General features: G+C 56.1%; 1 protein-coding gene across 3 annotated transcripts in view; it reads right to left on the bottom strand.

The window, feature by feature from the left end:
- Nucleotides 1-460: 460 nt before the first annotated feature.
- The window catches only part of SULT4A1 (sulfotransferase family 4A member 1), a 36,618-nt gene continuing 23,063 nt past the window's right edge, over nucleotides 461-14,015 (bottom strand). The window contains exons 4-8 of one of the 3 annotated variants that reach the window (XR_006690014.3): nucleotides 13,761-13,887; nucleotides 9,737-9,831; nucleotides 4,965-5,103; nucleotides 3,452-3,578; nucleotides 461-2,052 (exon numbers count right to left, since the gene is read on the bottom strand). Coding sequence is in view for 2 of the 3 variants with exons in the window: in XM_005567062.4 (XP_005567119.2) it covers nucleotides 1,940-2,052; nucleotides 4,965-5,103; nucleotides 9,737-9,831; nucleotides 13,761-13,887 (474 nt within the window). In the remaining variant the exon portion in view is untranslated. The remainder of the gene's footprint in view (nucleotides 2,053-3,451; nucleotides 3,579-4,964; nucleotides 5,104-9,736; nucleotides 9,832-13,760; nucleotides 13,888-14,015) is intronic. The other 2 variants (XM_005567062.4, XM_074003580.1) reach the window with 2 other exon arrangements.

Raw genomic sequence — 14,015 nt, 5'->3', positions numbered from 1 at the left:
CCTTCCACAAGAAATCAGGAAGACAGACTTTGGAATTCCCAGTGGGGAAGCGCAGTTGGAGGGGCCGGCCTCGGGCACCACAGCGCGCAGTGCTGAACGCAGGGCTCCCAGGCAAAGACTGGGAGGTCCCAACACCTGGGCCCACAGGTGCACCCACATCCTCCCATGCTTTTCCCCTTTCTCCTCCACCCCCGTTTATAGAAGTGATCAGAGGTGAATGAGAAAATGGCGGGGGAACTGACCCCCTGGAAAGTCTGAATTTGAGTGAAATAATGGGGAGAAGTGAACCCTGGAAAGTCTGAATTCTGCTTCATCAAAGCGCAACAGGGACCTGTTTCCCTCTGCTGTCAACCCCAGGGAATGGGGTATCAATGGGGCCCACAGTCATACTGTCCCAAGCACCAAAGGCATCACTGCAGGGACCCCTTCTACCCCGACAAGCACAAATGCTCGACGCAACTCCGGGAACGTGTCTTTATTAAAGATGCAAGCAAGCACAGAAGGATCATATGTAGTGCTCAGTAACATCCATACAGTACTAAAAATAGAAAAATATAAATGAAATTTCACAGAAAGCAGCCTCCCTCACAGAAACACAGGCAAGGTGCTGCCGAGCCCACCGTGCAATGCCACATGCCACCTGCCTGGCCACGCTTCTCCCCTTTACAAATGAAAACACAGCTTCTCTCTACACCCGTTTCAAATGCAGCACCAAGAACGGAGACCCCTTCCACAGCAGCGACCCTCCTGACCACCACTTTGGGTGCTTCCCAGCCACATAAATGACAGACAACCCCGGTCCCCACGGGGTTGGCTGGCTACTGGCCCCCGTCTCTCCATCGCTTCAGCGAATTTCGGCAAGAAAATTAGGCAGTGAAGCAGTAAAGACCTCACCTTTACTCCCTCAGATACACGGAGGGACGAGGTGGACAGACACGCAGGCGGCCGTGCCAACCTGATCCGAGTGAAACAGGGCTACACTCGCAAAATGGTCCTCCCACGGCTGAGCGCCTCAGGTGCACAGAACAAACTGAACGATAAAGACCCGGGGGTTTTAGAAATTTACTATTAAGCATCTGCTTGGGAGCATTAGTAGGCTATCACTTCAGGAAACAAAGGCAGGCTGCGGAATTCAGCTCAAATTCCGAGCACAACTGGTCCCTTTGTGGCCGACTCTCTACCCACTGCATGCAAATGCTCCTGACTGCGTTAGACTCCCACCTGCCCGCCTCACCAAGCAGACTTCCATCAGCACACGCCCCGCGGGCTCCTCTCTATCCCGCTGGAAGTCTCTGGCAGAGGGACGTCCTTTCTGAAGACCTAGTGACCGGTTTCTGCTTTATTTCAGGAAGGTTCTGAAGAAGTGAACTCCGTCAGAATAAACAAGTGTCCAGATTCCCCCCAACAGACCCAACTCATCCTCTGTTCTCACCATTATCTCAGAACCAAGTGAGAACAGAATGGCTGTGCCTTAGATAATAAAACTACAAAAATAAAGAGTTAACCCTGAGATCTTTCTACCATTCGGGTGTGGCTCGCTCCTGATTCCCCTTGGAAATGAACTTTTATTTGGTTTACTGACATTTATGTAGATTTCCAGTGAAAAGCTCTATAAAATACAATAACTAATATGGGGTTGAAAAGGCAGACATTCTAGTTGCATATATTACAGGCTTTATCCTTATGGTCCAGGCCATTGGAACTGCAATGTGGAGACTGACTGTAATCAGACATGGAGAGGCTGCACGTTCTGAAGGCGAGACAGCTGCTTTGGGTTGGGAATCATCACACTGCCTCCGCTCACGCCGCTCTTCCCTTCCCCCGCTGTTTCACACGCTGCTTCCAGAGTTTGTCCAGCAAGGAATAAATGAATGCATACAGGACTTTTGGCTAGTAGAGTGTCTGGGTATTGTGAGCATGCAAGTTGTTGTTTCTGTTATTATAAATAAAAGTCAAACGTGAGGTCACACTTTCCCATCTTCTGTTTATACACCAAGTCAAACTTCTCGTTCATGGAGACGGTGAAGATGTCCTTCCATAGCCCAACTCTTCCTGAAATGCAAACAAGAGAACTGCTGGGGCCACTTGCTGTCGGGCCAGCTACTGAACTAAAGGAAGCCTTGGAAATGGATCTGGAACATTCCAGATCTATTCCTGGGTCCCTTTGAACTTGGCCTATGGGGGTAGGAAGGGCCGTCTGAGCTACAGACCAGGTGGGTCCCCTAACATTTGTGAAACTATTGGATGCAGCAGAACGTGACCTGAACCAGCTTCCCTCTGAGGCTGTAGCGCAGTGAGCCACAGCCACCTCCTGGTGCCATTCCGCACCCCCTGCTGGGGCCCGCCAGGGAGACTCTACTCCTGTTCCGTGCTGAGTCCCCAGCACCTAAAACGGCACCTGGCACGTGGCAGGTGTTTAATAAACATCCCAGGAGTGAGTATGATCTGCCGCGGGAGTGCCCTGCTCTGGGCATCGCAGGCAGCTCTGGCCCTCCCCACGGCATTATCCACTCGCAGCTCAACAGCGCCACCAAGGCGTCACTGGCTTCGGGAGCATTTGAAAAGGAAAAAAAACCATCCACAGTGCAGAAAATTTTACAGCAAGTAGGAAGCCCTCCTGACTGCGCCAAAGATGCAGATTTCAAGGAGCCTGCCCTGGCAAACCCTGGGGAGGAATTTAAGGTGAATAAAATAGTTGCAGTATTAGCTAGCTTTAGAGACTAGAGGCAAAATACGCACTGCAGTGAGAATTCCCTGAGTCAACAATAAAATGAGTCTGGGCACAGCCCCCAGCCGCTGGAGCCTAGGCTTGGTCAGAAACCCAGGCCTCTTCCTGGCAGCCACAATGGAGGGCTAAGCTGTGGGCTCAACTGCAGGCACTATGAAGGCTTTTGAAAAACAAAAGACAGAGAGCTCAACATGACAAGAGAAGTCGTTGCTCCCATTGTCTTTGTTAACATAAAATCTTAGGTTGGTCTAGTCCAATAGCAACGGTGACTATGAAGATGTCTGGAGCGGGGATTCCGAACTTCCCAGTTATGGGACTGTGAGCGCATCACCCGAGTACTGGCTCCCTGCTTTCAAAGAACTGCTCGTTTAGAATTCTTTCTGTTGTCAGCATCTCTGAGATCAGAGCTCTGTCTCCAGCAAACGTCCTTCACTAGCTCTGTTATTAACGGTGGTCCTTGTCCAGGCAGGACCTCAGGTGTGAAACTGCAACACTGCAAATGCTGAGCTCAAATACCCACCGTAACATGGACTTTCTCTTTGGTAACAAAAAATTATCTATCAGTGTTGGAGAGGGAAAAAAAAACAAGAAAAACTGTTCTTGTAACCCTTTAATGATACCTAAGGGACAGAATTAGAAGCTACTAGAGCAACCAAACTATATTTTCCCATGATTATTTTTCTCAGCTGAGACAGCTGAGAGCTCATCAGAGGAGTCACCCACCTGGTTTAGGATTTGGAATCAAGACAATTTATGCTGTGACATGAATCAAATCTAAGCAATGCAGCTGGCTACTCGGCCCTGCATTCTCACCAACTCAAGAAGATCTTCCGAGCAAAGAGGCAATGTGCTAAAAGAAAACAAATCAAAGAACTGAAATAAAGCAAAACCAAGGTAAACCATGATAAAGCAAACCCAAGGGAAGGAGCATATGGGCACACAGTATGTTCTCGACGCTGCTTCGCCACACACATGAACCAAAAGGGGTATTTTGGAGAAGGTCACATCCAAGGATAACAACACACAGCAAAAGCAAAACTAAAAAAGAGCAAATAAATGTTAAATAATAAATATTTATGAAGATGTAGCCAGGAAAGAAGTCGAGAGGGATTGTGGCTGAGTTAACTTCCTTCTGAGGAGTCCACTGCTCTGCCTTTAGAGACGGCGCTTTGCGCTTGACCTTCAAAACCACCCTGAGCCATGATCAGCCCCTTTTCAGAGAACAAAAAGCCGCAAAAGCTCAAGGCCTGACCTAAGTTGCGTTCCCAGAGGGCAGCAGAGCTGAGCTGCAGCCCACCACTTCTCTCATCCGTCCCAGGCATCTCCCACTCCATTTTATGGGGGCTGCTGCTGAAGACCCATCCACATTTCTGGGCCCTCCCCTCAAACATTCTCCTCAACCCAGGAAGTGCCCAACACACCAAGTGTCCGTAAGGTTCATACTTACCAAGAGGCGGCCTCCTATGGCCAAGGCCAGCACCCTGGGATTTAAGAGCCTGGGCTCTCCACCATCAGGGTCAAATGCCACACAGCCTTAAGGACAGGGGGAGCAACCCAGGTGGATCTGGGGAGGATTCCTGTCAGGAACGCTGTCCCCATCTCCAGCTGCCTCAGGCCCACTGTCACTTGCCACCAAGAGCAGGAACTGGCCTCGCTCTGTGCAGCGGCGTAGCTTGGTACTGTCTGCTTAAGCTCACCGCCCCGAGGTGGGGCTAGGCCCCATCTGTGCTGCCTGCACCCAGAAGATGCTCGGTCAGCGTCCACTCAGTGAAGGAGGAAAAACGGTGTCTCCTACCTTCCCGCTCACTTCACTGAACTCTCCCATGAGTCAGTTAGAGACTGAGAAACCCGTCAGCACACTTTGTGCTCTGAAATGTCATCGCACCAAACCCATCTCCTAGATCTGCTCTGTGAGGCGTTTGATCTCAGGCCATCGGAGTAGACCCCCCCACTCAGAAATATCCCACCCACAAAGCCTGAAACGCACTTCTTCACATTAAAACACTGTTTGCTTGGAGGCAATGCAAACACCAGCGGGCAAGGCACTCCGTCACTCCATGAGCTCTGTGCCATCCACAGGCACCAGCCGACAGAGCACAGGCCATGGCCAGCTACGGACTGCTGGAAAAGGAGAGCACGGAGGGCAACAAGCTAGACCTGGCTCTCTAAGCAGGCAGAGAAAGCAGCCTGGCTGGGGCGGGGAGCTCCTGGGCGGGAGGCGGGGTGGGGCACATACCCCGGCCCACGGGCAGGGCCTCAGCGTTGCAGCACTGGTCCACCAGCTGGTGGCAGTGCTCTGTCAGGGCTTCCAGCTGGGTCTTGTCACAGGACACCCCCAGGAATCTGGCCAGCTGCTCCACCATCGTCACCAGGTCCTGGAAGACAAGTGCAGAGAGCAGAGCAGCCCATGAGAGGCGGGGCCTCTTACTGGACATGACTCCAAGCTGGGCACACACTGGGGACTTTTTACACGTGGCCTTCCTTACTTAATGCTCATGACAAGGCTGACATCAGCCTTGTCTGGAAATAACACTAAGAAGTTAAGGAATTGCCCAAGCGTGCTCAGCTCTCAAGTGGAGATCCTGAATTCAAACCCTGCTCCTCCAGGGAACTGGGATGCAGACATGAGGTCTTAATAGAGGCTGTGGTTAATTTTTAACAGCAGCAAGAAGTAAAAAACATATTTCAGAACATCGTTCTTGTGAGGAGCAAGACCTAATGGGCTCCTCTTTCCCTTCCTGCTGCCCGTCAGCTGGCCTCTGGGCTGGCCCTTGGGAGCGCAGGGAGGCCCTTCTGGTCTCCAGACAGCCCTGCACTGGGCAGGAAGCCCGCTTCATCAGACGCGAGATTCCGTCATGCCTGCTGTACCCTGCCCCATTATTTTACCACACCTGACAGTGGCATGTGGCTAACGTCTTAAGGGGCCATTCCCCAGCCCCCCACCCCTGCCACTTTCTCCCCAGAAGGAGGCTCCTCCTCTACTCAATCAGAGCCCTGAGCTGTTGCCTAGAGGTGCCTTGGTCCTCATCAGGAAAACGCTGCAGGCCGTTTCCTTTCCGGAGGTTTGTAGAGCAAATTCCCACATTAGAGCCTCTGAAAAGTCCTACAGTGAAAAGATGATTTAATTTCTTTAATGCAGCACTTCAGAAACCTTGAAAGAAAATGTTCTCTGACCGCTGGTGTGGGCGTCAGCTCCTCCCTGGGCCCCACAGTGCGGGGACCCCTGCGGCAGCAGTGCGGGTCTGATTCCGGCCTCGCGCTACCTCCCATGGGGAGGGGTGTGGTGCACCCGCGGCGCGGGGCTTGACGGAGAGTCGGAGGAACAGTTATTAGAGAATGAGCCAAGGAATAAAGAGCTCCCTGTCCCTTGCCCTGCCGCCAAGAACTCCATTTCAAAGAAAAAGGGTAGCCATGGAGAGAGAGTGAAGAAACCTGGCTCTCAGAAGAGACGCTGCAAGAAGGACACTGCCAGCTTAAAATCAGCCTGCCGGAGCGGTCAGCAGAATCCTCCTGGGGCAGCTCATCGCCGGTGTGATGTCCATCTCAGAGGAAGGGGCGTTTCTGCCAGGCCACGTCCAGCAACATGTCACGGGACACTTGCTGGTTATGAAACCCAGCGGGAATCAGGCAGAGCGCCCAGGTCAGCTGGCAGGGGACGGCCCACTTCACCACTCTGAGTCGCACATTCTCCATCTGGAACTAGCGACGGGGCCGCAGCAAGAGGCTGCACACCATGACACAGAGCCAGCGTGTCTGGGTCGAGGTGACTGTGAGGATGAAGTGGGGATACCTGGGGTGCCTGGCACAGTGCGCGGCTCGTGGGAAAAGCGCCCTGGAATTGTGTGGTTCAGTGGAGCATGGGCGGTGAGGGCTCCGGCAGGAAGCACTCCCTCTCAACCCGGGGTGAGAACTCACGGACTCACACCCTGGAGACAACCACGCTCACTCAGGGGTAGTTTTCTGGAGTAAGATGTAAACAATACTAATTCCTAAAAATGTGACTTAACCTCTATTAAAACAATCCATTACTGAGGTTCCTAAAAAAAGAATAAACCCATGCCAATTAGAAGGCGAAACGCTGACTGTCCCAGGGATGCCACTGAGTCACTCAGACTGGCTTTGGTAGAAAATGAAGTCCCAGCACTGACCCCAGCAGCTCTTAAAGGTCCAGGTAGGACTGGTGGCCTTGACCCTGATGGACTGAAAGCAACAGGTCTCACCACTTCCACTGCGGAGCCTGGAAGGCACAGAAGGATGAACCTCCCTTTAAGGGCTTGGAATAAGGTGTGTGTTTGGACCTTAAAACTTCAGCCCGTCATCGCTGAGGACACTGACACCCCAGGAGGAAACTGCTGACCCGGCAGCCGCCCCTCAGATGTGTGGGCAGCTGGCCAGGCGGGCACTTCCCCCATTCACCTTCTCATGTTGGGGCCTCACTGGCCCTGGGCAGTGCATGTCCAATGCCATGTCACTGTGGCAAAATAGTGACCAGCTGACAAATGCACACCCAGGGCCCCAGAAATTCCACTCCTGGGTATGGGCCCAATAAGCACAAATGCTGACGTCCACCAGGACTCCAGAACATCCACGGAGGCTTTATTCATGACCACCCCAAAATGAAAACAGCCTCCACGCCCGGCAACACTGGATGGGTGAAGCAGCGGTGGCATATTCGTGCTGCAATGGAGCACCAGCCACAGCACAGGAAAGAACGGAGCTCCGCGCCACGTGGGTGGAGGAGCCTCGCCGTCCACACAGAAGCCAGAGAGCAACACACATGAGAGTCCCACATCCGACAGCTTCCGAAGAGGCAACACCAAGCTCCGGCGAGGGAGATCGGAGCGCAGTGGCCTCTGCGAAGCAGGGCTGTCAACTGCAAGAAGCTGGAATGTTCTGGATCTGGAAGGTGGCTGCCCGGATGTGACAGGTAAAAGGCTGTCAAGTCCCACACGTGTGCCGAGTACACCTCACTGTGCATGACACCTCCACAAAAAGCCACACACCAGGCAGGCCCGTCCCAGGCCTACACGTAGGTGATTCTCACACAGTCCTCCCAGCCATGCAGTGACAGGGGGTGCTGTCACCTCCCCACTTTACAGAGGCTTGGGGGGGTCAGGACTTTGGCCTGAGCAGCCAGTGTCCAGAGCCTGTGTTGTTCCCCAGAACCACAGGAAACCACAGCCAAAGGCTTCATAGAGGTCAGCAGCAGGACCAGGGTTCCGACCTGCTTGGGCCACATCCTCCTCTCTACTACACCGTCCTCTGGGCATGAACAGGGACCCTAAATGTGGCTCTGTGTCAAATTGTGTGGACAAGAGGCAGACAGGTGGGAGGCCCAGAGAGCGTCAGACAGGCTTACCCAGCAGTCGGCTCCGTGGTGCGTGTGACCTTGGACCACCGCATGACCTCGCTCTTTCCTCACCATGACACAGAGCCACGGTGAGGACCCATTTGGGGAACCGACAGCACGCGCCAGCCGGCAGCAGACCCGCAGACGGGGTCCCTCCTGCACACCAAGCAAGCCCTGAAAGGCCACGCTCCTGCAAAGGCTGACCTGGCCTGTGCTGACCACAGGCCCGGGTGCCAGAGCACAAAGGAACCCAAGAGTAACTGCAGCAAATGCAACGCACACACCCCGCCCCAGAACCACAACACACACCCCGCCCCAGAGCCACAACACACCCCCCGCCCCAGAACCACAACACACACCCCGCCCCAGGGCCACAACGCACACACCCCGCCCCACGGCCACAATGCACACACCCCGCCCCAAGGCCACAACGCACACCCCCCGCCCCAGAGCCACAACACACCCCCGCCCCAGAGCCACAACGCACACACCCCGCCCCAGGGCCACAACGCACACACCCCGCCCCACGGCCACAACGCACACACCCCGCCCCAGAGCCACAACACACACCCCCCCGCCCCAGAGCCACAACGCATACCTCCCAACCCTAGCACCACAAGGCACACACCCCCGCCCCACGGCCACAACACACACACCCCCGCCCCACGGCCACAACACACACACCCCCGCCCCAGAGCCACAACGCACACCTCCCAACCCTAGCACCACAAGGCACACACCCCACCCCAGCGCCATAGGGGACTGCGTGTGGCTCTGTTCACAGCCAGGTCTGGAGTCTTCCTGCAGGTGTGGGGGAAGCACAAGGCCGGCCTTCCTGCCCCTGGGCTTCTGACCTCCAACCCCAGCACTGGCTCACCCTCCCCCACACCCAGCTCTCCTCTCTGTCCTCCGGCCAACCTCCTCCCTATCCCAGCTCCTACCCGCTCCTACTCAACCTAAACCTGCTTGTCTGTCAGCCATTGGCACCAGCAGCCCCACAGCCTGGCCTCGTCTGTCCCCTACACCAACATGGTTTCCAGCAACCTCACGGTCCACACCTGCACCCCATCCTCTTTCCTCTTTCCTATGGGCCAGGCCACAGGTGTCTCCTGCCTGTCCTGCCACCGGAAGCCCCTCTGCCCAGGCTCCAGCCCCAAGCCCTCCTGCCTCTGCCTGTACTAAGACCTTGTCCCATTAGTTCTTTTCAACCCCTCCCCCAGCTCCTGCCTCCTCCGCAACACCTAGAAAATGCCCAGTCTCTCCTGTGGTGACCCAGGCTCCCCAAGCTACTAGCTACCTCGTGTCTCACTGCAGACACTGGCCTCTCCTCAGTGTCCCATCAACCACCACTGTAAAGCACTCCAAAGGCCCCCTGATAAGCCAAGCCCCAGTCCCCTCCCCACGCCCGCCTTCCTGGGTCCCTCAGCCTCGCCCAGCATGGCTGCCCCGCCCCACCTCAGGCTTTGACAGGCTGCTCCCCACACCCCCAACCCCTCTTCCAGTCCACAAACTGTCCTGCCCCTTCCTCTGTCCCTCCTCAGACAAATCCCTCCTCAGACAAATCCCACATGTGCATTGTAAAGGGCTCCCTGAATCAGGAGCTGCCAGGCCTGGCGAGGGCCGGGCACCCCAAGGACAGCTGCTCCGGCAGCACTCACCCGATGCATGTCTTCATACTTGAGAAAAAGCACGTTCGAGTCCATGCGGTGCTCCCAGAACTCCTGCACGTGCTCAAACCAGGAGCCATAGCCCACTGCGGAGACAGGGGACAGGGTGAGCCACACAGCTGGGCAGGAGAAGCATGCACATGGGGCCGTCCCCACCCCACAGGGCTGCCCTCCTGCCACCCAGCAGCCGTGATGAGGACATCGTGATCCCTGCAGACACGTCCGGCAAAGGCCCCCGAAGCACTCACGTCCTGAGCCATCCCAGCCCTCCCACCTTGAAGACCTGACCATGGGGGTGATGGCCTCTGAGGTGGTCTCTGTGGTACCTGGCAGTGGATCGCAACAGTGCCCATTACTTTATCCGCTTAACAAGTGGTCACCAGGAAGCCTGGAACAAAGTCCAGAGGAACTGGAACAGGGCCACTAGGGTTTGCTAGTGGGGACAGGGTGGGGTGTAGGAAGTTGTAGGACAGATCCAGAACATGGGGCTCTGCTGGGCAAGAGGGCCACAGGCAGTAGCCTCAGTAAATCGGGGAACTCTCCATGGGAACTGAAAGCTGAAGACGGGCAGGGAGTCCTGTCCTGACCTCCAAGAAGCCAGCACTCCTGCACCCACACCTTGGCCCTGCGCTTCCTGCGTGGCCTGCGCCGCCTCAGAGCCCCTGGTGTGCGGTGGGGCACACAGCCAGGGACCAGCTCATGGGGTCTCCAGCCTGCTTTGCAGTGTTCTTTATAAAAGCTATGGATCTTCCTCTGCCTGCCACATGCGGTGGCCACCACTGTAACGGATTCTTCCAAAGGGACCTCCATATGACAGAGAGCAAGGCGGGCAGTGGGGGCTGACTGCGCTGAGCAGCGGGAAGCAGCCCAGCTGGATGAGGGGCGCTGGCTGTAGAAATTCCTCTGCTGGGCCCTGCCCCCAGCACCCACACCCCACCAAAACCTCCACTTTCTGTGGAATCAAGCTCAGTCCCAGAGAAGGGAAGACTTCCCCAAGTCACCAACAGGTCAGTAATCATGGAGGCCAGACAGGGAAGTCCAAGTCACCTGACTGCAGGCCCGTCAAGGGGAGCTAAGTCCAAGCAGATGAGCCCCTGGGGCAGAAGGAAGAGTCGAATGGCCCGGTGAACATGGAAGGTAAAGACAAACCCCACTTCATTCCAAGGAAGAATGCACCAAGATGTCAAAAACAGACATCCTCACGACCCGGAGATGCATGGGGAAGATGTGAGGACCCTGGAAGAAGCAAGGCGTGAAGGACTGCACACGTGGTCCTGCACTGATGCGAGGAGCAAGTGCACCGGCCCCGGCGCAGGAGTGGGGACGGGAACCAGCTGCAGGTTGCCGGGTAGAGGCCTTCCCTTCCCGCCAGAATGCCTGAGAGGAGGGAGGACGCAGGGCCCCTCCACGCTCTTCCCTGGGCTCCACGCTGCTTTGTGAAAGGGAAGGGAACCATCCATCTGGAATATTAAGGAAGAATAACAAAACCTCCTTGTCCACCCCAGAGAAGACATGGACACACAGGCTGCGTGTGCCACACTGCAGGCGCCACAGGCACCCTGTCTACACAGCGTCCTCACACGGCAGGCGCCACAGGGACCCTGTCTACACAGCATCCTCACACGGCAGGCATCACAGGGACCCTCTCTACACAGCGTCCTCACACTGCGGGCGCCACAGGCACCCTGTCTACACAGCGTCCGCACACTGCAGGCACCACAGGCACCCTGTCTACACAGCGTCCTCACACTGCAGGCGCCACAGGCACCCTGTCTACACAGCGTCCGCACACTGCAGGCGTCACAGGGACCCTGTCTACACAGCGTCCTCACACTGCAGGCGCCACAGGCACCCTGTCTACACAGCGTCCTCGCACTGCAGGCGTCACAGGGACCCTGTCTACACAGCGTCCTCGCACTGCAGGCGTCACAGGGACCCTGTCTACACAGCGACCTCACACTGCAGGTGTCATAGGGTGCCTGTCACGGGGCATCCTCCCACTGCAGGTGTCACCTGCCTCCAGGGCCCTTTGCCCTCCAGCCTTGCAGAGTTGGTCGCCATCCTCAGGCACGGTTGTTTATGCAGGTCCCTCCTGCCATCGCCTTGTGCTGCGGTCTCTGAGCCCGGCCTGTCTAGACATGCTTTCAGGGTTCCCATGCATATTAGTTTCCAACGTCTTCAAGACATCAGGCAGGGGAGTCCAGCAGTCCTCAGTACGTGCATGCTCACTGACTGACAATGAAGGATGGAGTACGGGGGTGCTGAGTGGGCCTGTCTACGGGGTTTGCTGGGACCAAGGCACGTGTGTGGGACCTTGCACCCAGTGGAGGACACGTCTGTGACTGTGGCGACATGGAGAGGCCTATATTAAGAGAACTGTTAACTGCTCTGGCCTGAGCAAGATGTTTGTAGCCTCTTCCATAGCCTCTTCCACGTGCTGGTCTGAATGTGGGCATGGTCCCCGTGCTCTGCAGAGAGGAGGGTCCATGCTGGACCCTAGGAAACAGCTTCAGAAGTCCATGAGTGTGTTGCTCCAAATGCCTGCTGGACCACAAGCGCAGGTGCCAGGGCGGGGAGGCCGTGGGAAGAGAGGCTGGACAGAAGGTCTGGAACAGGCTCAGGGGGCTTCGGGGTGCGGGTCTGGGGTCTCCTGCCCCTCGCAGGCAGGGCCACTTCTCAGCAGGCACAGTGGAAGCAGAGGTTCAAGGGCTGGAAACAGAATCATTCCAGGGTTTTGAGGCCCTCGTGGGTTTGTAAATTGCAAGCAACAGAGTTGGCCTGTGGCGCCCTGCACCGCCCCGCCAAGAGGCCCCCTTCAACCAGGCCTGGCGGCAGCTCCAGGTCCACTCCCTAAGTTCCACTTAAACTCAGGGGCATTACGTTCCAGGATCTCTGCTACATGATTCATCCTAATCTTGTCACACAATCCCCCTATAGAACCCCTGATAAGCCACACTGAACAATGCGGCTCAGCATCACTTCAGTTGGGAAATAAAATAGAAAGTGTATTTTCAGCCTTGGGTAGGGATAAGTCTCAGTGTAGATTTAATTAAAGTGCAGCTTTTATGACACATTTCAAAGCTCCTCTGCCTGCACACCCTACACTGCTCACTTCAGTCCCAGGACCCCCAAAAGCCATAGCTGGCCACGGGGAGCCATGGCCCCCATGGAAGGCAGGAGCAGAACTGCACTGAGGAGCTCCTGCCACCACTCCCAAGGGACAGGCGGCCCAGCAGGGCAAGAGAATAAGGACTGGGAGCGAGTGGGACCGAGACAAGGCATCTGGTCCTGCCTTCCTTGAGTGCAGGGCAGGGTGGAACCCAGCCTCGCTCCTCTGCAGAGGCTGGAACGGAAGCCAGAGAACAGCACCCGGCACTCTCGGCCCGGCTGTCCTCCTCCCTGCCTCCCTGCGGGCACAAGTGTGCCCTGCCCCGGTGGCTTTCCTGTGCCTGAGGTTCAGCCCGGCTGTCCTCCTCCCTGCGGGCACAAGTGTGCCCTGCCCCAGTAGCTTGCCTGTGCCTGAGGTTCAGCCCGGCTGTCCTCCTCCCTGTGGGCACAAGTGTACCCTGCCCCGGTGGCTTGCCTGTGCCTGAGGTTCGGCCAAAGGCCCATGCCTGTCACACTTAGCTACAGTCTCCACTCCAGTCCCTGTCACTAACAGCAGTGATACCTGGGCCTCCATTTTTACTGTTTTCATTCTCTCCCTATTTGAAACCCAGGTAGCAAGGAGGGATGTTTTAACTGGGGAACTTCTCAGACACCCCAACAGTGTGGTATAAGAGAAGGGCTCCGGGGTCAGATGGACCTGCTCTGACACACACCAGCTCTACGGTCTCAGCCATGTTCATGACGCCCTCAGCCTCAGTGTCTTCATCTGTAAAGTGGACCGCGGGCCTGACCTACGTGGTCCCTGTCAGAACTGGAGACCGTGCCGGGGAAGCACCCAGCACCTGCCAGGCCATCCACGACAACAGACGGCTCCCGTTCTAACATGCCGCCAGGCTGCAACACTCACGCTTATCATTCATAAACCTCCGGCAGAATTCTTGGAAGGTGCCTCGGTAGCTCATGGTCCGCAGAGAGCGGTGGAACTGATAATAAGACACCACCAGGTCCTTGGGGTTGCGAGCCATATAGATGACCTGTGGGCGACAGGAGCGGGGTGAGTCCATGTCTCCTTCCTTCCCAGGCAGGGCTGCCCCGACACAGGCCAGCCCCCCTGAACCTGCTGGTGCACCTCACAAACCAACACTCGCTTCCAACATCCAGT

This window comes from Macaca fascicularis, chromosome 10, assembly GCF_037993035.2.
Source record: "Macaca fascicularis isolate 582-1 chromosome 10, T2T-MFA8v1.1".
In the NCBI taxonomy this organism is placed as follows: domain Eukaryota; kingdom Metazoa; phylum Chordata; class Mammalia; order Primates; family Cercopithecidae; genus Macaca; species Macaca fascicularis.
Note: the sequence above shows the minus strand (reverse complement) of the source record. Positions and strands in the feature narration are given on the sequence as shown.